This window comes from Epinephelus lanceolatus, chromosome 19, assembly GCF_041903045.1.
Source record: "Epinephelus lanceolatus isolate andai-2023 chromosome 19, ASM4190304v1, whole genome shotgun sequence".
Classification (NCBI taxonomy): Eukaryota; Metazoa; Chordata; class Actinopteri; order Perciformes; family Serranidae; genus Epinephelus; species Epinephelus lanceolatus.
Window position 1 is genome coordinate 41,864,939 of NC_135752.1, and position 22,896 is coordinate 41,887,834.

At 45.6% G+C, this 22,896-nt stretch overlaps 1 protein-coding gene across 1 annotated transcript; it reads right to left on the bottom strand.

Moving 5' to 3' along the window:
- Positions 1-4,162: 4,162 nt before the first annotated feature.
- Positions 4,163-21,979, bottom strand: ythdc1 (YTH N6-methyladenosine RNA binding protein C1). The gene is made up of 16 exons (XM_033646467.2): positions 21,735-21,979; positions 20,255-20,356; positions 19,232-19,530; positions 18,764-19,148; positions 15,095-15,157; positions 14,924-15,018; positions 14,743-14,851; positions 14,526-14,643; positions 12,632-12,716; positions 12,401-12,555; positions 7,226-7,305; positions 6,831-6,867; positions 6,429-6,468; positions 4,834-4,899; positions 4,552-4,740; positions 4,163-4,466 (listed from the first exon to the last, which is right to left on the bottom strand). Exons 1-16 carry the CDS (start codon positions 21,760-21,762, stop codon positions 4,278-4,280), a joined length of 2,040 nt encoding a protein of 679 aa, XP_033502358.1. The 5' UTR covers positions 21,763-21,979; the 3' UTR covers positions 4,163-4,277.
- Positions 21,980-22,896: the final 917 nt, after the last annotated feature.

Genomic DNA, 22,896 nt, shown 5'->3' on the forward strand with positions numbered 1-22,896 from the left:
CTGTCCCAAATATAGGCCTGTCTCAAATGTAGGCCTGTCCCAAATAAAGGCCTGTCTCAAATATAGGCCTGTCCCAAATGTAGGCCTGTCCCAAATATAGGCCTGTCTCAAATAAAAGCCTGTCCCAAATATAGGCTTGTCTCAAATGTAGGCCTGTCCCAAATATAGGCCTGTCTCAAATGTAGGCCTGTCCCAAATAAAGGCCTGTCTCAAATATAGGCCTGTCTCAAATGTAGGTCTGTCTCAAATAAAAGCCTGTCCCAAATATAGGCCTGTCTCAAATATAGGCCTGTCTCAAATGTAGGCCTGTCCCAAATAAAGGCCTGTCTCAAATATAAGTCTGTCTCAAATGTAGGCCTGTCCCAAATAAAGGCCTGTCTCAAATGTAGGCCTGTCCCAAATAAAGGCCTGTCTCAAATACAAGCTTGTCCCAAATATAAGCCTGTCCAAAATATAGGCCTGTCTCAAATGTAGGCCTGTCTCAAATAAAGGCTTGTCTCACATGTAAGCCTGTCTCAAATATAGGCCTGTCTCAAATAAAGGCCTGTCTTAAATATAGGCCTGTCCCAAATAAAGGCCTGTCTCAAATATAGGCCTGTCCCAAATGTAGGCCTGTCCCAAATATAGGCCTGTCCCAAATAAAGGCCTGTCTCAAATATAGGCCTGTCTCAAATGTAAGCCTGTCTCAAATAAAGGCCTGTCCCAAATAAAGGTCTGTCTCAAATATAGGCCTGTCTCAAATGTAGGCCTGTCCCAAATATAGGCCTGTCCCAAATAAAGGCCTGTCTCAAATATAGGCCTGTCTCAAATGTAGGCCTGTATCAAATAAAGGCCTGTCTCAAATATAGGCCTGTCTCAAATGTAGGCCTGTCCCAAATGTAGGCCTGTATCAAATAAAGGCCTGTCTCAAATAAAGGCCTGTCTCAATTAAAGGTCTGTCTCAAATAAAGGCCTGTCTCAAATATAGGCCTGTCTCAAATGTAGGCCTGTATCAAATAAAGGCCTGTCTCAAATATAGGCCTGTCTCAAATGTAGGCCTGTCCCAAATGTAGGCCTGTATCAAATAAAGGCCTGTCCCAAATAAAGGCCTGTCTCAAATATAAGTCTGTCTCAAATGTAGGCCTGTCCCAAATAAAGGCCTGTCTCAAATGTAGGCCTGTCCCAAATAAAGGCCTGTCTCAAATACAAGCTTGTCCCAAATATAAGCCTGTCCAAAATATAGGCCTGTCTCAAATGTAGGCCTGTCTCAAATAAAGGCTTGTCTCACATGTAAGCCTGTCTCAAATATAGGCCTGTCTCAAATAAAGGCCTGTCTTAAATATAGGCCTGTCCCAAATAAAGGCCTGTCTCAAATATAGGCCTGTCCCAAATGTAGGCCTGTCCCAAATATAGGCCTGTCCCAAATAAAGGCCTGTCTCAAATATAGGCCTGTCTCAAATGTAAGCCTGTCTCAAATAAAGGCCTGTCCCAAATAAAGGTCTGTCTCAAATATAGGCCTGTCTCAAATGTAGGCCTGTCCCAAATATAGGCCTGTCCCAAATAAAGGCCTGTCTCAAATATAGGCCTGTCTCAAATGTAGGCCTGTATCAAATAAAGGCCTGTCTCAAATATAGGCCTGTCTCAAATGTAGGCCTGTCCCAAATGTAGGCCTGTATCAAATAAAGGCCTGTCTCAAATAAAGGCCTGTCTCAATTAAAGGTCTGTCTCAAATAAAGGCCTGTCTCAAATATAGGCCTGTCTCAAATGTAGGCCTGTATCAAATAAAGGCCTGTCTCAAATATAGGCCTGTCTCAAATGTAGGCCTGTCCCAAATGTAGGCCTGTATCAAATAAAGGCCTGTCTCAAATATAGGCCTGTCTCAAATGTAGGCCTGTATCAAATAAAGGCCTGTCTCAAATATAGGCCTGTCTCAAATGTAGGCCTGTCCCAAATGTAGGCCTGTATCAAATAAAGGCCTGTCTCAAATAAAGGCCTGTCTCAATTAAAGGTCTGTCTCAAATAAAGGCCTGTCTCAAATATAGGCCTGTCCCAAATAAAGGCCTGTCTCAAATGTAGGCCTGTCTCAAATGTAGGCCTGTCCCAAATAAAGGCCTGTCTCAAATATAGGCCTGTCCCAAATGTAGGCCTGTCTCAAATGTAGGCCTGTCCCAAATAAAGGCCTGTCTCAAATGTAGGCCTGTCTCAAATGTAGGCCCGTCCCAAATAAAGGCCTGTCTCAAATAAAGGCCTGTCTCAAATATAGGCCTGTCTCAAATGTAGGCCCGTCCCAAATAAAGGCCCGTCCCAAATAAAGGCCTGTCTCAAATATAGGCTTGTCTCAAATAAAGGCCTGTCTCAATTAAAGGCCTGTCCCAAATAAAGGCCTGTCTCAAATATAGGCCTGTCTCAAATGAAGGTCTGTCTCAAATATAGGCCTGTCTCAAATAAAGGTCTGTCTTAAATATAGGCCTGTCTCAAATATAGGCCTGTCTCAAATGAAGGTCTGTCTCAAATATAGGCCTGTCTCAAATGAAGGTCTGTCTCAAATATAGGCCTGTCCAAAATATAGGCCTGTCTCAAATAAAGGCCTGTCCCAAATATAGGCCTGTCTCAAATGAAGGTCTGTCTCAAATAAAGGCCCGTCCCAAATAAAGGTCTGTCTCAAATATAGGCTTGTCTCAAATAAAGGACTGTCCCAAATAAAGGCCTGTCCCAAATATAGGCCTGTCTCAAATGTAGGCCTGTCTCAAATAAAGGCCTGTCTCAATTAAAGGCCTGTCCCAAATAAAGGCCTGTCTCAATTAAAGGCCTGTCCCAAATAAAGGCCTGTCTCGAATATAGGCCTGTCTCAAATGAAGGTCTGTCTCAAATATAGGCCTGTCTCAAATAAAGGTCTGTCTTAAATATAGGCCTGTCTCAAATATAGGCCTGTCTCAAATGAAGGTCTGTCTCAAATATAGGCCTGTCTCAAATGAAGGTCTGTCTCAAATATAGGCCTGTCCAAAATATAGGCCTGTCTCAAATGAAGGTCTGTCTCAAATATAGGCCTGTCCAAAATATAGGCCTGTCTCAAATGAAGGTCTGTCTCAAATAAAGGCCTGTCTCAAATATAGGCCTGTCTCAAATAAAGGCCTGTCTCAAATATAGGCCTGTCTCAAATGTAGGCCTGTCCCAAATAAAGGCCTGTCTTAAATATAGGCTTGTCTCAAATATAGGCCTGTCTCAAATGTAGGCCTGTCTCACATAAAGGCTTGTCTCAAATGTAGACCTGTCTCAAATGTAGACCTGTCTCAAATATAGGCCTGTCTCAAATGTAGGCCTGTCTCAAATAAAGGCTTGTCTCAAATATAGGCCTGTCTCAAATGTAGACCTGTCTCACTTAAAAGAGTAACTAAACCCTAAAACCATTTTTTCAGCTGATAATCATTGTTTCTGGTTGTATAGTAGTGTTACTGAGAGGGAGAAATAGAACCAAGTAGGATAAAGTAAGTCAAAGTGTGGAGAAGGGGACCGGCTGAGCTCCAGCCGCCTTCCCTTCTGCCCGTGTGACACAGTTAGGGGCGGTTTTCCAAGCCACCATCAGCACAATGAAAATAAGTCTAAGAGTGGAGGAGAGGGACCGTGTAAAGAGGCCTGGCCTCAGCCACTCGCCTGCCTCTGTCAGTCATGTGACAAAATCAATTGATTTTTTGGATTCAGTTTTTTCTATTGTATAAAAAGAGACAGGCTCCGCCCACATCATCGATGAGCTTGACCTGCTGCTGATCGACCACTACACTGATCAACACACTGCTAATCAGAGAGACGAAAAGGAAGCTCTGTTTCAAAACAAACAGGAAGCGGATTTTCTTTGAACCTAACATGTCGTCACCAGCAGGGAATGATCAGCCCCTCGAAGACGTGACCTTCCCTCAGATACAAGTGAGGGCCCCTCAAAGACATGTGACGGCCCCATAGGGCCATCAACCCTCAGGCTGGGAACCTTTAACTAATATACTGAAAAACACCGGAATAAAAAAAAAACTGTTTTGTGTCATTCAAAGCGCCATGGAGAGGATTCTGCAAAGTGAAGTGTTCCTGTGCTGTAAGGTCACTTCCTGTACCATCACAGGAAATGTTTGGACAAAGATCAGAAGATTATTTTTATACACTGTTTTTACACAGAGAGCGATGATGCAGCTGATGATGTCATCATGTAACGTTTCATGTTTTATTCATAATTTTCAACATAAAAAAGAAAAAACACATCTGACTTTCAAAATAAAAGCCTCTGCAGGCTGACAGGAAATGACATCACATCACCGGCGGTACCGCCCCCTCTCCTTGTCCCTCTCTCTGTCTCTGTCTCTGTCTCGGGCTCGTTCCCGCTCTCTCTCACGGCGGGGTCCGCCACGGTCACGTTCTCGCTGCCGCTCGCGCTCACGCCGGCTGCTCACCACTGCCTGGGTCCGCCGCAGGAAGTCGTCCACACGCATGTCGTAGTCGTGCTGGATGATGGGAAAAAAACAGGAGAGGTCAGAGGCTACAATAAAATAGAGTGACAGTAGAGACACAGAAGAGACAGAGACTCACCGGACTGGAGGTGAAGGCACGGTGTTGTGGCGCACGTTGTTTGTCTCTAAAGCGAGGGGGCGGAGCCTCGTGTGGCGGTAGAGGGGGGTGGTGGTGATGGTAGGCCTGGTGTGGGGGAGGAGGGGGGTGGCTGTGGTGGTAGTAGGGGGGGTGGTGGGGAGGGGGCTGGTCCACACCGGGGTACGCCGCCTGATGACAAGAAGAGACAACATCACGTCAGTCTGTCGTCCACAACAACCTGATCGATCAGTAAACAACTAACAATCAATTACTGTGTCTTACCAAGGTCTGCCAGGGAGCAGGAGGACCGACGCTGTGGTGATAGTCCCTCATGTAGTCATTGTAGGACTGAAACAGGAAACACAGTAGAGCACCTGAACACACCTGAACGTAGCTGAACACAACTGAACGCACCTGAACACACCTGAAGGCACCAGAACATACCTGAACACAACTAAAGGCACCTGAACGCAACTTTTCAAAAAAAGCTCAGCAGAAGATGTGCTTCACAACCCTGAGGACCCTCCAGGACCTGTATGCCTTCAGGACCCTGAGGGAGGCAGGACAGATTGTCCCCTCCTACCCAGGACACAAACACTCCCCTCTGGCTCCCGCCAGATTTCTGACTACCTCACAGACCGCTGCCAGAGATATGGGTGAGAGTCCCCCCGAGTCTTCAGGCTCTGGCTCCTCCATGGTGGACTTGACGGCCAGGTTCAGGAGTTTGTCAAAGTGCTCCTTCCACCTCCCGACGATGTCCCCAGTCCTGGTCAGCAGTTCTCCTTCTCTGCTAAACACCACCTGAGACAACTCCTGCTTTCCTTCCTGAGTAGTCTGACAGTCTGTCAGAACTTCCTTGACACCTGCTGCTTCAGGAGAGCCTGGGGCCAACCTGGTGTTCTGGGACCAGGTACACTTATAAACCTCCCTCTCATCAGTACCCTTTAGAGGACACCCCCCAGAGAATCCATGAGCACAAACAACAGTCCGAGTCTTCCTCTCAGCGACCCTCTCGTTTCCCAGGGAGAACTCTGACATAGTGGCGCTCAGCCGAGGGTTTGTGAGTAGCCCACACCCACCTAACGTCGCCCACTCTCCAGATAAGGGTAGAGTTAGCCCCTATGCAGGAGTTTGGTTCAGAAACCCGCTCTGCATTGGGGTAAATCCAACCCAACCATATCTAGTTGGTGCAGCTCCACCTTCCTTGTTCCCTCCTTCGTCAGAGAGATGGCGTTCCACATCCCTGCGGACAGTCCGTGATGTGTCGGGGTCAGCACGCCTGGAGCCCCCCCCCGCCTGTCGCCCAGTGCACACTGCACCCAACCCCAACGCCTAACTCTGTGGGTAGTGGGCCCACAGGGCGGTGGCTCCACGTTGTGTTTTACAGGCTGAGCCCAACAGGCCCCACAGCCCAAGGCCTGGTCATCAGACGCTTGCCACTGACCTCCCCCGCCAGGTCTGGCTTCAGGGAGGGGCCCCGATCTCCCATTACTGGGCGCAGTGCTCGAAGTCTGATTGCACTTAACATCAGGTTCTTCTTGAACCGCTCTTAGTCTGGCCCCGCCCCTGAGACCACTTAGTCTCAGGAGACCCTACCAGGGGCCGTTAGCCCCAGACAACCCAGCGTCCAGGATCAGAGACACACAAACGCCTCTATCACATTACGGCAGTGATTCTAAGAGTAGTATTTCCTCTGTTTTTTGTTTACGCACAAAATCAGTACAGCTACTTCCTTAGCCTGAAAACCTGCTTGGTTCATAAATCAGATCCTGATTTAGGTTCAACTGGAGATAGCATGCTAGCAGCTTCACATGAAGCTAAGCTAACAACTGTACAAAACATGCTAACAGCTTGAAATGAATATTTCTGTGACTCACCCCGTTGAGAAAAACGTCTCGCCTCACGTTGGAGAATCGTCTGAAAAAAAACAACAACAAAATAAAGCTAAAATCAAACTGATAAAATTCTGAACGCATTTTGTTCACTTACATTTTTAACTTTAAACATTTTGTCAAATTTAAATTTTGTGGTTAAAATTCTTCTAAAATACAAACTTCAGTGTTTTGGTTTCATGTTTGTTCTGCAGAGTTAAATATATTTATTTTAATTCATGTTGAACACATTTCAAATGCACATATACGCACATAAAAACAGACTTGTCAGTAAACACAGTGTTAAATCTTTGACATTTCCAATAAAAACAAGTTTCTTTTAAAAGCTGCTGAAGCTCCACCTACTTCCTGTGACCTGACTGAGGTGAGCAATGTGGTTTGCCTCACCTGTCCACTGGCTGGTTACGAAGGTCCTGGATGAACCCTGAAAGTAAAATAAATAGTTAAATGTAACATGTCAGACAGGTGAGGTGGCAGCTGAGCAGCTGGCGATCACTTCAAGTGTTCAGTTCCCGAAAATCTGAATTGCGAGAAAAATAGAAAAACTACAAATTCTCAAAAGTTTCAAAGATCAGAAGCTACAAAATCAAGACGAGAAAATATGAAACATGTCAGAACAATTCTTTAGAAAAAATAAAACATACAACTTACATTTAATTATTAAATCTGAGGAATTTTGACTCAAATAAAAGACAAAACATTTTCTTGAATCAGTTCATAAATTATTTCAGTAAAACCAAATTAAAGATTTTAAAACAGACAAAGTGCTTCAGATTAACGACCTGCTCGCTGGTTGAAGTCAGGCGGACCGTCAGCTCGCGGTCGCTTCCTGCCGTGGAGGTCGTACTCTTCAGGACGACGCCTACGTGAACAAGTTCACAATTAAGACACACATGCAAACAATACACACTCACTCACTCACTCACTCACTTTCACTCTCACACACTCACTCTCACTCTCACACAAAGGAAACTTCACTCAGGTTGAATTTTAAAAACAAAAGAAGAAATTAACCATGTACTATCTGAACAGATTTTAAATCTTCAGCGTCTCTGACGTCTCCTTAATGATGCTTGATGAAGGTCCTGAGTCGTCCAGGTGAGACACGTCTATAGGTGTTCACTACTTCCTGTTTCAGGTTAACATCAGATCCAATCATCTGCTTACATCTACAAATACACTTCACTGGAAAATCTATCTCTCTATAAAAATACTACTTAAACCATCTACTGATCCTGTCTACTGATTCTGTCCCCCACCTGTCCCGTCGATTGATTCTGTCACCTACTGGTCCTTCTGCCTACTGGTTTATCACCTGCTGGTCCTTTTGCCTAGTGGTTTGTCACCTACAGGTCCTTCTGCCCACTGGTTTATCACCTACTGGTTGTTCTGCCAACTGGTTTGTCACCTACTGGTCCTTCTTCCTACTAGTTTGTCACCTACTGATCTTCGTGTCTACTAGGGTTGTCAAAAGTATCGATACTCTGAAAAGTATCAATACTCAAACGCTGTATCCGGATACAATACTAATTTACAAAAGTATCGATACTAACAGTGCACGCCACCTCAGCGCCTGTCGGGTGCGCGCGACGGGTCCGACGGACACGCGCTGTGCAGGCAGTGTCTGGCAGGCACAGAGCCCTCGCTGCAACCCGGCTTGTTGTCGTCGCTGTGCATGCATGCACACATTTCTGTTGCTGTAATATGGCCAGCGCGGCTGCAGGAGGATCAGAGCAGCCAGTTTGGGTCAAAAATGATAAAGGAAAAAGCGCTCTTTGGTAATATTTAGTGAAGTGAACACAGCACGCTGCAGACGGCAGGTACAGCTCCTCCCCTCACTAGCAACTGAGCAGCTGGTGTCGCCAGCATCAAACTAAAATATAACTTCTAACGTTAATGTGGGAGCTAAGCAGAAAACTATCAGTCATGCCCATCTGTAACATTAATAGACAATGTTAGTTTAACAGGACAACACAATTATGTGTGTCTGAAAGTTATGTTAACTGTAAAGTCACAGATTGAAACTGAAAAAACGTTTGGTTTCTCCCGTAACCCCTGGTTCTCTGATCACACAGTGAGGTAGAAACAGGAGCATCCTGAGCCTAAACTACCAACTCTATTTGATCAGCAATGAAAATATGGTGCCAATTCACCAGAAGCACAGAAAATAAACAGGGCTTTAGATAAATACATTTGTATGGACAGATCTTGTTTTGGTTGTTATTTATTTTGGGGTTTTTTTTGTTGTTATCATTGATGTTACTGTTCTGATCTTTATTTAAAAAATGACATGCCTCTTAATTTTTTGCTGCTGTATCGAAAATGGTATCGAGTATTGAATATTTTCCTTGGTATCGATATCTAGTTTGAAATTTTAGTATCGTGACAACCCTAGTGTCCACTGGTTAGTCACCCACAGGTCCTTGTGCCCACTTGTTTCGTCACCCACCTTTTCCCTCTGCCCACTGATTTGTCCCCTACTGGTTCTTCTGCCCACTGGTTTGTCACCTACTGGTCCTCATGCCTACTGGTTTGTCACCTACTGGTCCTCATGCCTACTGGTTTGCCACCTACTGGTCCTTCTGCTAACTGGTTTGCCACCTACTGGTCCCTCTGCCTACTGGTTTGTCATCTACTGATCCTTCTGCCTACTGGTTAGTCACCTTCAGGTCCTTCTGCCTACTGGTTTATCATCTGCTGGTCCTATTGCCTACTGTTTTGTCCCCTATTGGTCCTTCTACCTACTGGTTTATCATCTGCTGGTTCTATTGCCTACTGTTTTGTCTCCAACTGGTCCTTCTGCCCACTGGTTTGTCACCTACTGTTTTGTTTCCTACTGGTGCTTCTGCCCACTGTTTTGTCCCTACTGGTCCATCTTCCTACCGGTTTGTCCCCTACTGGTCCTTCTTTCTACTGGTTTGCCACCTGCTGGTCCTTCTGACAACTGGTGTGTCACCTACTGGTCCATGTGCCCACTGGTTTGTCATCTCCTGGTCCTCGTGCTTTCTGGTTTGTCACCTAATGGTCCTCGTGCCTAGTGGTTTGTCACCTACAGGTCCTTCTGCCTACTGGTTTGTCATCTACTGGTCCTCGTGCCTAGTGGTTTGTCACCTACTGTTTTGTCACCTACTGGTGCTTCTGCCCACTGTTTTGTCCCTACTGGTCCATCTTCCTACTGGTTTGTCCCCTACTGGTCCTTCTTCCTACTGGTTTGCCACCTACTGGTCCTTCTGACAACTGGTGTGTCACCTACTGGTCCATGTGCCCACTGGTTTGTCATCTCCTGGTCCTCGTGCTTTCTGGTTTGTCACCTAATGGTCCTCATGCCTAGTGGTTTGTCACCTACAGGTCCTTCTGCCTACTGGTTTGTCATCTACTGGTCCTCGTGCCTAGTGGTTTGTCACCTACCGGTTTGTCACCTACTGGTCCTTCTTCCTACTGGTTTGTCACCTACTGGCGCTTCTGCCTACTAGTTTGTCACCTACTGGTGCTTCTTCATACTGGTTTGTAACCTACTGGTCCTTCCGCATACTAGTTTTCACCTACTGGTGCTTCTGTCTCCTGGTTTGACACCCACCTGTCCTTCTGCCCAATGGTTTGTGACCTACAGGTCCTTCTGCCTACTGGTTTGTCACCCACCTGCCCCTCTGCCTACTGGTTTGTGACCTACAGGTTCTTATGCCTACTGGTTTGTCAACCACTAGTCCTCGTGCCTACTGGTTTGCCATCTACAGGTCCTTCTGCCTAGTGGTTTGTCACCTACTGTTCCTTCTTCCTACTGTTTTGTCACCTACCGGTTTGTCACCTACTGGTCCTTCTTCCTACTGGTTTGTCACCTACTGTTTTGTCACCTACTGGCGCTTCTGCCTACTAGTTTGTCACCTACTGGTCTTTCTTCCTACTGGTTTGTCACCTACTGTTTTGTTTCCTACTGGTGCTTCTGCCCACTGTTTTGTTTCCTACTGGTGCTTCTGCCCACTGTTTTGTCACCTACTGGTGCTTCTGACCACTAGTTTGTCACCTACTGGTGCTTCTGCCTACTGATTTGTCACCTACCAGTTTGTCCCTTACTGGTCCTTCTTCCTACCGGTTTGTCACCAACTGGTCCTTCTTCCTACCGGTTTGTCACCTACTGATCCTTCTTCCTACTGGCTTGTCACCTACTGTTTTGTTTCCTACTGGTGCTTCTGCCCACTGTTTTGTCACCTACTGGTGCTTCTGACCACTAGTTTGTCACCTACTGGTGCTTCTGACCACTAGTTTGTAACCTACCAGTTTGTCCCCTACTGGTCCTTCTTCCTACTGGTTTGTCCCCTACTGGTTCTTTTTCCTACTGGTTTGTCACCTACTGGTCCTTCTTCCTACTGGTTTGCCACCTACCGGTCCTTCTGACAACTGGTTTGTCACTTACTGTTTGTTATATACTGGTCCTCGTGCCTTCTGGTTTGTCACCTACTGGTCCTCGTGCCTACTGGTTTGTCACCTACTGGTCCTCCCACCTACTTGTTTGTCACATACTTTTCCTTCTTCCTACTGGTTTGTCACGCAGTGGTCCTTCTGCCTACTGGTTTGTCACCTACTGGTCCTTCTACCCACTGGTTTGTCACCTATTGGTCCTTCTGCCTACTGGTTTGTCTCTGAGGTCGTGGGCGTGTCAGACGCCGATCTGATGTTGGTGTACCTGTATGTGGTTAATGACTCATCTGGTGATAAACAACAATACACAAACGTTTTGTTCACACACAGTAAAACAACAAACAAAGAAGAAGAAGCCTCTTAAAGGGACAACATACCGCTTGTGTAGTAAAAGTGGGTGGGGCTGTTTGTGTCAACAACATTATAAAGACAGTTTGTCTCCTCAGTCCATCTTAAAGCCTTTTTATAAACCCTCTTATTTTGAAAGGGTGGAGGGGGTGATGATGATGATGATGATGGTGCAGTCCTGTCAATCAATAAACCAAGCCCCGCCCTGCCTCAGACCAGCCCCGCCCCTTTCAGACCAGCAACAGTCCTTAAAACAGACAAGACGTTTTCTCGTCTCTCTGTCGTTCCGTCCATTTTTCTTTCATAAAGACGACACACACACACACACACACTCACACACATCACTGAGCCTCAGTCCGGATTCAGTGTGTGTGTGCGTACGGGGGTGGGGGGTGGGGGGTTGGGGGACGTTATAACTGTCCTTTCATTGGGGGGGGGGGGGGGGGGCGTTGTCATGTTTTCAGTCCAACGCCATTTTTAGGGATTTATTTTTTAATTAAGTCCATCTCTGTGATTTTACCTCATATGACCAAGCCAGAGGCCTCGCCCCCTGCTTGATCGAACATCATCACCTTCTTTTGAGAAAAAAAAGACAGTCCAGCGGTGCTCACAGTCCCTCCCTCTCTGTTTTACTGTACCCTGGTTAGCCCCGCCCCCACCCACCCCCTCCTCCGTCAGTCCAGCCAGTGACGCTCGTCCTTTCTGCTTTTATTCTGAAAGGGTCGGCCACAGTCCAGCTAACGTTTGATTTTACGAAACTCCTGAAAAGGAAAAACTTGACAGAAATTTTACAACAGAATTTAGAAAAACTAAATTTCTTAAAACTAAAAAAAAATTATTTTAATTTTCACACACCTGAAACTGAGCTGAGCTCCTGACGTAAGGATTACATTATCTAACTTTTAGACTTTGTAAACTGATTCATCGCCCCACCAGAGATTTCTACTTCCTGCCTGTTTTTTTTTTTTTTTTTGTTACTATGACCCCACACAGCATGAGGCGTTGCTCCGGTGAAAAACTCCAGACTGGAAAATCAACAACAACCACCAGAGAACCAGCAATGCTAGCCACGGGATAGCTAGCCGCTGGCTAAAGGCAGCGGCTGTCTCCATCGTCCGGCAGCAGGTGGCGCCGTGGTCGCAGCAGAAGAAGAAGAACAGGAAGCGGGAGGAGGAGCTTGGTGATTGGCTAACCTTCCCGGTTCCCGCTGTGGTGGTCGGCCCCGAGGCCGTGGCTCCGACGGAGTCCGGCGCTTGTGACGAACGCGTCGAGCCACCTGGTGTACGTCCACGTTCTCGTCCAATGGAAACAGGGCACAGAGCTGGGCACCGATGTCCGGTTGGATCTCCTGAAAAACACATTACCTGTTTTACAGTTTCAGGTAAAATCAGAAACAACTGAGGAGGAATGAAATTGTGGCTTACCTGTCCATCACGTCCGATCTTCACTGGCTTGTGTTCGTTCCAGGGGTTTGACAGGTGAGCCGTCTTCGTGAAGGGTAGGTCCCTCCTGTAAACAACAACACCTGTGTGAGGGAAACAGGAAGGACTACACCTGGTCCCAGACCAGAGGCCGGTCAAAAACCCTGACCAACACAGGAACCCGCACCCCCTCCTGGACTGAACCGACCTGCACCCATCAGGCCGTGACAGTCCCCACTGACACGAAGGGGGGAGGGGTCAGGTGCGTAACCATCAGGATGGCACCTTGATGAGCAAACTCCAGCGTCAACTACAATCCCCACCCCACAGCTGTTTGGCTCCCCCCACCACTCAAGTGTCTGTGAAAACATGAACTCCTTCCACACAGAAGATCTGACCAATCAGATCAATGTCTGACCAAATGTCTCCACTTCTGTTCCCGAGATATGACCTGAACACATGATGATGTCACAGTAATGCTGACCTTTGACCTTCATCGTTTTACCTCCAGCAGATCAGAGCTTTGACAACAGGTGGGAGGAGCCTCATCACAATCACTGCACATGCCTTTGCAGTCAGTTGGTAACTGTTCGCCATGTTCACCGTGTTCCCTGGAGACGTTCTGTCTAAGACCATCACACACGTCTGAACTGCTGCTGCCTCACCATCATGTCATCAGATCTCAGAGCTCCAGCGTCATATCACACAACCTGCTGTGGTCTGTGACATCAGTGTCGTCAGTGTCATCTGTCCTCACTTCCTGTGGACCAACTACATCTACCTCTCTGGGTCTGTCATCCTTGAGCCATGGGTGTGGTCAGTGGATAAAGCCCTGACATATCCCATCATGCCCTGGGGCAGACCAGAGGTTATTAAACCCATCATGCCCTGGGGCAGACCAGAGGTTATTAAACCCATCACACCCTGGGCAGACCAGAGGTTATAAAACCCATCATGCCCTGGGACAGACCAGAGATTATAAAACCCATCATGCCCTTGGACAGACCAGAGATTATAAAACCCATCATGCCCTGGGGCAGACCAGAGACCATATTCACAAACATCCTCAGAACACTCTCACAGAGCTCTTTTAGGAAGATTTAGGAAAGTTCTCAGAGCAACTTTGAACAAGGAAGGGACAGAAACTTTTATCTTAGTGAGGAGATGTGGTCGACCCTGCTGTGATGCTTTCTTTTAACAGATGTGATTGGTTGTCACAGACACACCCTTTTGTGAGCCTGCAAGGTGTGGACATGAGATGAACTCCATCACAATATGAGTTTGACAGTGTCATTGCTGGTGTGATCACTGCAGATGGAAGGTTGAGACAGACAAAAGTCATCACTGCTGCACTGTTGGGTTTTTACAGTTTTCCAAATATCTTAGTATTGTGATCATTTTATATCTGCCGTTATAGCGTTATTTTGTTAGGTGGGAAATGTGTGCATACCCCAAATGAGATCTACGACAAACATTCTCCCTGCACAATCTCATCTGTAGCGTTTCATTTACTCACTGTCAATTTGTGTTTAGAGACCATTTCTCCAACCTCTTTGTGTTTCCACCATTTTCTCCTCTGATTAAGAAACTCTTAAAGTTCTCCTCCTCCCAGCAGTTTGTCACCTTAGGAGCTCTCTTAAGGTCTAAGATGCCTTATGAATAACTTTTATGTTTATAAGGACCTAGTCTTAACTTTAAAGGGAAATTCTAAGAAAACGTCACAATTCGTGACAATTTCATCAGTAGGAGCAACTCTTAGCACGAGGAAGCTTTGTGAATACAGCCCCAGAGGTTATATATCCCATCATGCTCAGCAGCACCTGTGGACCCTCCGCCCTGCAGGACAGAGACGCTGGGACCAAACTGCAGTCTCACCTGTATGATGTCACATATTTACCTGCAGAGCCAGTCGATCTTGAAGACTCCGCCCAACATCTTGGCATTCATGCCGGCAGGAAGAACCCAGTGGATCGGTGAGCCGCCATGATGAGACTCTGACGCCAAACGAGCAAAACCTGGAGGTCAGGCAGACAAGACAGAGAAGATGGATGAATGATGACCTTTCACCTTTACGTGAGAAATAGAGGTAGAACACAGGTAAGACTGGCGGACACCTTGGAATTTGCCACTCTCCCTCACGGAGAAGACCAGGATGACGCTCCGCGCCGAGCGGAAAGCTGCGTTCAGCTTCTTCTCGTTCACTGGCAGCGTCGACCACACGCCCTGAGCACAAACAGGATGGCGTCAGACCGGAACAACAACAGTAAACATGTATACATGTAAACAATCTGGTACCTTAGCCTTAGCCAGCGACACATTCTCGTGGTTGTTGCTCTTTATGAGGAAGAAGCGAGCATCTCGCAGGATGTAACGCAGCTTACTGGTTGGATCTGGAAAAACACAGGAAGTTGTAATCTGACGACTTAAGAGGACAAGTGATGAACATACAGCGAGGGTGGTTCTTACTCTCCATCCCTTTACGAACGGCTCGGACCGACGACGACAGCTTCTCCTGCTTCTTCTCTGAACCTTTCAAAATAACAGCACAATTACAGAAACAGGACAGTTAAAGGGACAGTTCACGTTTGTGTGTGTGAGGTATTTATCCACAGTCTGACGACGACGACGAAGAACTGAAACCTGAACGAAGCAGAGACTGATCCAGTCATCTGTCTCAGTCCTGCAGGCGAAGAGTTCATGTCTATGATCTGTCTTCATGACGTGATCATAGAAACATGACGTCTGACAAAACTTCAGCTTGTGGCGCTGCGTCACTTGCGGTTATTTAGGACGCCTCTCCTGTTGGCTTCTGATTCCAATGTTTTAGTGCTCGTCACTAGGGATGCACTGAATATATTCGGCCGAATATTGCAAAAAAACACACATTCGGTATTCGGTGGAATAAGTTAAAAGCAAGGCCGAATAACAGCGGCGTGCTTTGATAACGCAATCAAACAGCGTGCCGTGACGGGCGAATTAAAATGTCAGCAGTGTGGCAATCCGCCCGTCAAGGCACTCGCATTTGCGACTAAAAATAGTTTTGAGCGAGCAAAATAGGCTTAAATCATTCAGCACGCTGTGCGAGCAGCCTACAGATTTCAACCAGCAGCAGAAATGAAAGGCGAATCCCATCGGTTGTGGGTTGAACGGGGGTCACAGACACAGACAGTAATGTATTCCTGTCAAATACGGCGGCCATCGGCTTACCGGCAACGGATAAGTCGGCTCCAATAATATCCTTTTCTTGGTGTCATGACTGCCCAGAAGTACCTGAACAGCCGAGCCAGCCGAACACAGGTATGTGACGTGTCAGAGGAGAAACGAGCCGTTCATGGCCCACAAACCTCACCACACTTTAGGGACTGTTCTTTATTTGTCAGGGAAGGAGGGTCGCTGGTTGACTTTTATTTTATTTATTTATTTTATTTTGATCCCCCCCATGTTAATCACTTATTGATGCTGTTTTTGAAGTATGAATAAATCAATAAATAATTTATTCCACTGAAATATCATTGATGTATTATAGAAAAGTGATTTATCTTTTTATAAATGACAAAAGGCACATCTGCCTCATTTTCGTTGTGGTATCGTGATACTACTCAGAACCATGATATTTTCATTGGTATCGCACAGTGGGTCCCAATTTTGGTACCGTGACAACCCTAATCTGGAGGGGGTTCATCTGCAAAAACTAATGAAAAACTAAACAACAATATTTGGTATTCGGTACTCGGTATTCGGCCAAGCGTTTAATATTATTCGGCTTCGGCCACAAATTTTCATTTTGGTGCATCCCTACTCGTCACCCCAAACACACAAACTGCCCCGTCCACCTGCACTGACACATCATCTCCTTCCTGTTGGCTAGGCTCACAGCTGGTCAGACACCGGCAGCTCCATTTAAACAGAACATTACGTTCATCATGTTTTCATTTATAGACATGTCGGAATTGACAAGTCAGAACGACAAACGGCAGTCTAAAGCCTTACACTGGGCCACACCGCCAAACAGGAAACAGAGACAACTCTAGTTTGATTTCTTTGTTTGAAGGTCACTAGGGTTGGGTACCGTTCATAATTGAACCAATACGGTACCGGTACCGGTATCTGGAATTCGGCACCGGTACCAAACAGCACCTTATTTATGTACTTTTTAACCCTATAGGCCCTAGGCCTTTTTGGGGTATTTTTACTGCCTTTACTTTTAAGCTCATATCACAGTCATTATAAAGGCTACATACACATGCTATATCTTGTTGTTTTTTTTTCAGGACAATCTGGGCTAACCAGATTTGCCATTTCATTTCATGTCCTTCTATGTGCCTGTATTTTATATAAATTTTTATATCAATGAAAAAACAAATCCGTGTTACTAAATTCTTACATTTTTACATGTATCTCAGCATAGCAAGTTGGAAGTTGACATATTCTGCCATATATGAAGAGGGGAGACTCTCTGGAATCTGGCAATATAAGAACCATGATGGTGGGACATTCTGTCACTTCACAGTTGTCCAAAACATGTGGTTTGTGCCAGGCGGACATGATTGCCAGTATTTTTTCATTATTGCAAGAAATTCCATTGACTCATTCACAAGTCAAAAATGTGTTTTATCTGAAAGAAACATGCAATATTTACATCTAAGATCATAGAAAATAGTCAACCAAGTGATATGATGTCCTCCAAGATAATATTTGTTTTTCAGTTTCAGTTATATATTGGGGAGACATTTTGGGCAATATATATGGTGACTACGGCCCTGTCAGCATGCATAATTGGGCTGCAGTTGTCTGGGTGCGCAAAGGTGAAGTGGCTGGTCTTGTCATACAAAGTTTGATGGAGTGTCAACTGGACAATATGGAGATATTTGCATCTTGAAAGCTGGACTACAAATGTGGATAGACAGGGAGAAACACACGCAAGCCTAAGACGTGGTAAGATACAATATTCCTCACTATATGAAGTGACTGATAACAAGATCTGTATAATGGGTTGTAAAGAAATTCGTCAAGTTTTTATTTTGTAGACAATTGACCTGTATTTAGAGCGTGATGGGATGACAGCACAATGATGTGTGTGGTCCTGCGCTTTCATGTGATATGCGTGGCATTTCTGTGCGAGCCTGCGTTCGTGAGTAATCCATCCAAGAGTAATGTGTGTGCAAAGCTGTATGAAAGCTCTGTTATACATCATTTTATTGTAATTTTCGCTGTGAAAACATTGGATTACCGACAAGTGCTTGGCCTTGTCGGAAAGCTACAATTCTGCTGTTTCCGCTGATATGCGTGGCTTCTCACTATGACCCACAGTCGCGGAGAAAATCTACAGAGAAGAACGGGTGTGAATTTGGACGCACTATTCGTCGTTCAGGCCCATAGTCTAAACTTCTCAGTTTCAACATTTTATTGAGAACATTTAGGAACAGTGCTGCACGTTAACTTTTGCCTGCACATTGTTTTTGTCGCCATTGTTGCTGAGTTTGAGGTGCGAGTCATGCGCTCTCGCTCCAACTCCACCTCAGGTACCGAAATTTGGCACCGTTTCATTTTAAGTGAATCCGTACTCGGTAGTACCAATGTGAATCGGTACCAAGTACAAAAAGTACCGAGTTTTGGTACCCAACCCTAAAGGTCACCAGCACGTACCATCTTAAAAATCTTTAGAGAGGTGGAGTTTGATGTCAGGTGGGCGGCACCACCACACTTTGTGAATTGAGCCGCCGTGCAGCGTCACTCGGAGCATAGAAGGGTTGTCGCGGGACAGAGTGTGTGACTCGTTAAGAAATCCAGAAGTTCAACAGTTCAACATTTAAATAATGACGGTATGGAACAAGGTGTAAGAAGAGAATTCTCCACCCACATGTCAGGATGTATTTAATGACCTCACAGACTGCTGCCGTCTACAACACTGCCCGGATCTATTTTTGTAGACATAGAGGGAATAAACTAGCCTCTAGACTGATGTTGACTTTTTTTCATGTCAATGCCACTGCCCCCCTGTGACAATACTCCCAACAGCCCCTGTAAACAGAGGGTGGGTGGTCCCACACCTGCTGCAGGTGGATAAATACCTCACTTTAAACCTCTGACCATCCAGGTAGAACGGAGAGCGTTTTTCACTGTTGTTATGGCTACCTGAGGCCTCGGAGGCGGAGCCTGAGTGCACCGACTCGCCGTCGTCAGAGAAACTGACAGAGGAGGCGGAGCGTGAGTCGCCGGCCTCGCTGCGTGTGTCGTAGTCGTTGCCCTCGCCACCGCCGCGACGCTCATACTCCTCTTCCTCTTCCTCCTCCTCCTTCTCTCCTTCCTCCTCCTCCTCCTCTTCCTCCTCCTCTTCTTCCATGCCCTCCTCTTCTTCTTCATCCTCATCTTCTTCCTGATCCTCCTCTTCCTCTTCCTCTACATGGGAGGCGGCAGGGGAGGAGCTTCCTGACCCCTGCTCCGAGCCATACTCTGCTGCTGCCTCCTCTTCTGATTGGTTGTCATCCTCATGGGGGGAGGGGCTTGCCCGTCGCAGTTTCTGAGAACAGACAGGAAATTCAAATGAATGTCTGTCAAACTGAAAGCTGATTGTCTGTTGAAAAGATGGGACAGTGTCAGTACCTGGCTCAGACTGTCCAGTCCTCTCTGCGTGTCCCTGCGGCGGACGTCCTCTCCTCCACGGCTCCTGGTCGTCTCTCGGGTCCCTCGCCGCCCCTTTCGCTCCTCATAGTATTCGTGACGGTAGCTGGTGGTGGTGTGACGGCCGCGGGGGCTGGACGCCACCTTCTTAGAGGAGGAGGACAGAGGGGGGCCCGGGGCTCTCTTGTTGGTAGAGGAAGACCTGGAGGGGGCGTGGCCTGTGGAGGGGCGGAGCCTCTTCAGATCCTGGCTGTCTGAGCGCTCACTCTTCCTCTTTGTTCCTGACAGACAGAGCAGAGGGTGAAGATGTGACATGCCACTACTGCTTCTGTTGTTATGGACGGATCAGAGTTTATTCAGGACGATCAGTAACAGTATCAATATCAGTATCAGTATCAATATCAGTATCAATACCAATATCAGTATCAGTATCAATATCAATATCAGTATCAATATTATCATCAGTATCAGTATCAATATCAGTATTAATATCAGTATCAGTATCAAATCAATATTAATATCAGTATCAGTATCAATATCAGTATTAATATCAGTATCAGTATCAACATCAATATTAATATCAGTATCAGTATCATTATCAATATCAATATTAATATCAGTATCACTATCAGTATCATTATTAATATCAGTATCAATATTAATATCAGTATCACTATCAGTATCATTATCAATATCAATATTAATATCAGTATCACTATCAGTATCATTATCAATATCAATATTAATATCAGTATCAATATCAGTATCATTATTAATATCAGTATCAGTATCAATATCAATATCAGTATCATTATCAATATCAATATTAATATCAGTATCACTATCAGTATCATTAATATCAATATTAATATCAGTATCATTATCAATATTAATATCAGTATCACTATCAGTATCATTATTAATATCAATATTAATATCAGTATCAATATCAGTATCGTTATCAATATTAATATCAGTATCAGTATCAGCAGTACTCTCAGGTACCTTTCTTGTCGCTGACGGCTCGTTCAGTCTCAGGATTGTACAGTTCATCGTCTTGATCCGGAGCTTCAGTCAGAATATCTTCCAGAACGTTTAACTCTCCATCTGAAACCACAACACAGTCTATAAACCAGTAACAGTAATCAGTTACAGCAACCAGTAACAGTCAGAGTAACCAGTAACCGCAACCAGTAACAGTCACAGTAACGGCAACCAGTAACAGTAACCAGTAACAATCACAGTAACCAGTAACCAGCAACTAGTAACAGTAACAGCAACAGCAACCAGTAATAGTCACAGTAACAGTACCTAGTAACAGCAACCAGTAGCAGTAACCAGTAACAGCAACCAGTAACAGTCACAGTAACCAGTAACGGCAACCAGTAACAGTAACCAGTAACCATTAACCAGCAACTAGTAACAGCAACAGCAACAGCAACCAGTAACAGACACAGTAACCAGTAACAGTTACAGTAACAGCATTCTCAGAACCCATCGGCTGTATTCGGCGTCTAACTTCCGGCAGACGGCGAATACAGCCTCTGGGGCAGACCCCCGATTTTTTGGCATTTCGGTTTGATTTGGGCGGAGGAGGCGAATTTCCATTTCCGACTTCCGTTTATATAGCTACAAGTAAATATGCTGAACCATAGCGATGGATTCAGAATTTGCATTAACGCCAATTATGTTCCACCTCGTTAGTTCACCACACGGACGATTTAACCTGACAACAACTGCAGCCAAACCAGGGCTCTTCCGCTCTTCTTCCGGGGGCAAGATCTCTGGGGTTTGCAGACTGTAGAGACTACAGTAACAGCAACTAGTGACAGTAACCAGTTACAGCAACCAGTAACAGTGGGCGGCAATAGCTCAGTCCGTAGGGACCTGGGTTGGGAACCGGAGGTCGCCTTTTCGAGTCCCCGTCCAGACCAAATATGGAGTATAGACTGGTGGCTGGAGAGGTGCCAGTTCACCTCCTGGGCACTGTCAAGGTGCCCTTGAGCAAGGCACAATTAAATTACCAGTAACCAGTTAAAGCAACCAGTTACAGCAACTAGTGACAGTAACCAGTTAAAGCAACCAGTTACAGTAACAGCAACCAGACTGCAGTCTCTGACCAACAAGATGGAGGAGCTGCTCCTTCTCAGACAAACATGGAGTCTACGACTGATTGATTTTATAGAGTCGATCAGTCTCATCAGCAGATTGATGAATGGGTTGTGTGTGTGTGTGTGTGTGTGTGTGTGTGTGTGTGTGGGGGGGGGGGGGGGGGGGTGGAGAATGAACGTCATAATGAATGACAGAGAAGTGAGTTTTCTCTGCTCGTTATCTAACATATTAACACGTCACCACCCACTAACTAACATGCTCATAGATAACGTATCGACACACCGCTGATTATTGATCCACAGCTCAACAGAACAAAGACAGCACACATGCTAATGCTAACAGATGCTAACAAAGCGGCCTGCTCGCGCCTCACCTTTGTCCTCGCGCCGGTCGGCCGCCATCACAGCCGCTATGACGTGCTCCCGCCTCGCGCTCAAGTGACGCTACAGATCAAACCCTTTTCAGTTTGGTTCAAACAAAAAACAACAACAATAATGAGAAAACAGACTGAGGCAGCTCGCGGAGGGAAAATGGCCGACCGAGTCTGTTGTTGTAACGTCTTTTTCTGCTGCTGCTGCTGCTGCAGGAGGAGGAGGAGGAGGAGCGCCCCGGTCAACTACCGCCACCTACCGGAGCGGAGGTTTACCTATTTTGAGTAATGTATAGTTAAGCGAAGTATGTCCATACCTGAGTCTTGGTATTATTGATTCCTCTCTTCTGTTCTTTCCTGCATATCTCATCTCTCCTACTTTCCTTTGTATCCTATAATACCTCCGCCCCGTCTTCTCCTCCCATTGTTTTTGCCACCTACTCTTCAATCTTTGTTTAATTATGCTCTTTATTTCTGATTTACTAACACAAACTGCCAAATCAATATATTTATTTTTTTGTTGCCTCCTTTGCAGCCTTATCTGCCATTTCATTCCCTTTAACTCCAATGTGTGCTGGTACCCATAAAAACACCACTGTAATCCCCATCATTTGAATTCTGTATAGTGTTTGTTGTACCTCTATCAAAATATCTGGTCTGTTGTGTGAATGACTGTGCTGTAAACTGACTAATGCTGAACTTGAATCTGAACAAATAACTGCTCTCAACGGTCTTATGTCTTCAATCCACTGTACTGCTAACAATATCACAATCCTTTCCCCTGTATAAACAGACACTTGCTCACTGATCCTTTTTCCGACTGTGATATGAAACTCTGGGACAATAAAAGCTACTCCTGACTTAACTGAATCCTTTGATGCATCTGTATATATCTGGATGTAACTGTTATAGTCTCCAATGTATGCCTGTATGGTATATGAGTTATAAACAAACTCTCTATCCTTGTTCTTTTTTAATGATGTAAAATCTACTGTGGCATTTGGAAGTATCCAAGGTGGTATAATTGGCAATGGTACTGTAGGACTAATGTTTAAATGTGCTATTTCAATTTCTTTTGCTTACTGTGTCATTGTCCACCCAAAGCTTTTACTGTCCCTTTTCTCCTTTTCCCAACAAGGTTTTAAAGTGAGTTGTGTCAGATGAT

What these genes read in the sequence shown, in the direction of transcription:
- ythdc1 (XM_033646467.2), bottom strand. Translation starts at nt 21,762, where the DNA reads ATGGCGGCCGACCGGCGCGAGGACAAAG. An exon ending in GGAGAGTGGCAAATTCCAAG is followed by an intron (nt 14,644 to 14,742) that starts GTGTCCGCCAGT and finishes CCTGACCTCCAG; the next exon opens with GTTTTGCTCGTTTGGCGTCA. An exon ending in CGTAACCAGCCAGTGGACAG is followed by an intron (nt 6,469 to 6,830) that starts GTGAGGCAAACC and finishes GTTTTTTTTCAG; the next exon opens with ACGATTCTCCAACGTGAGGC.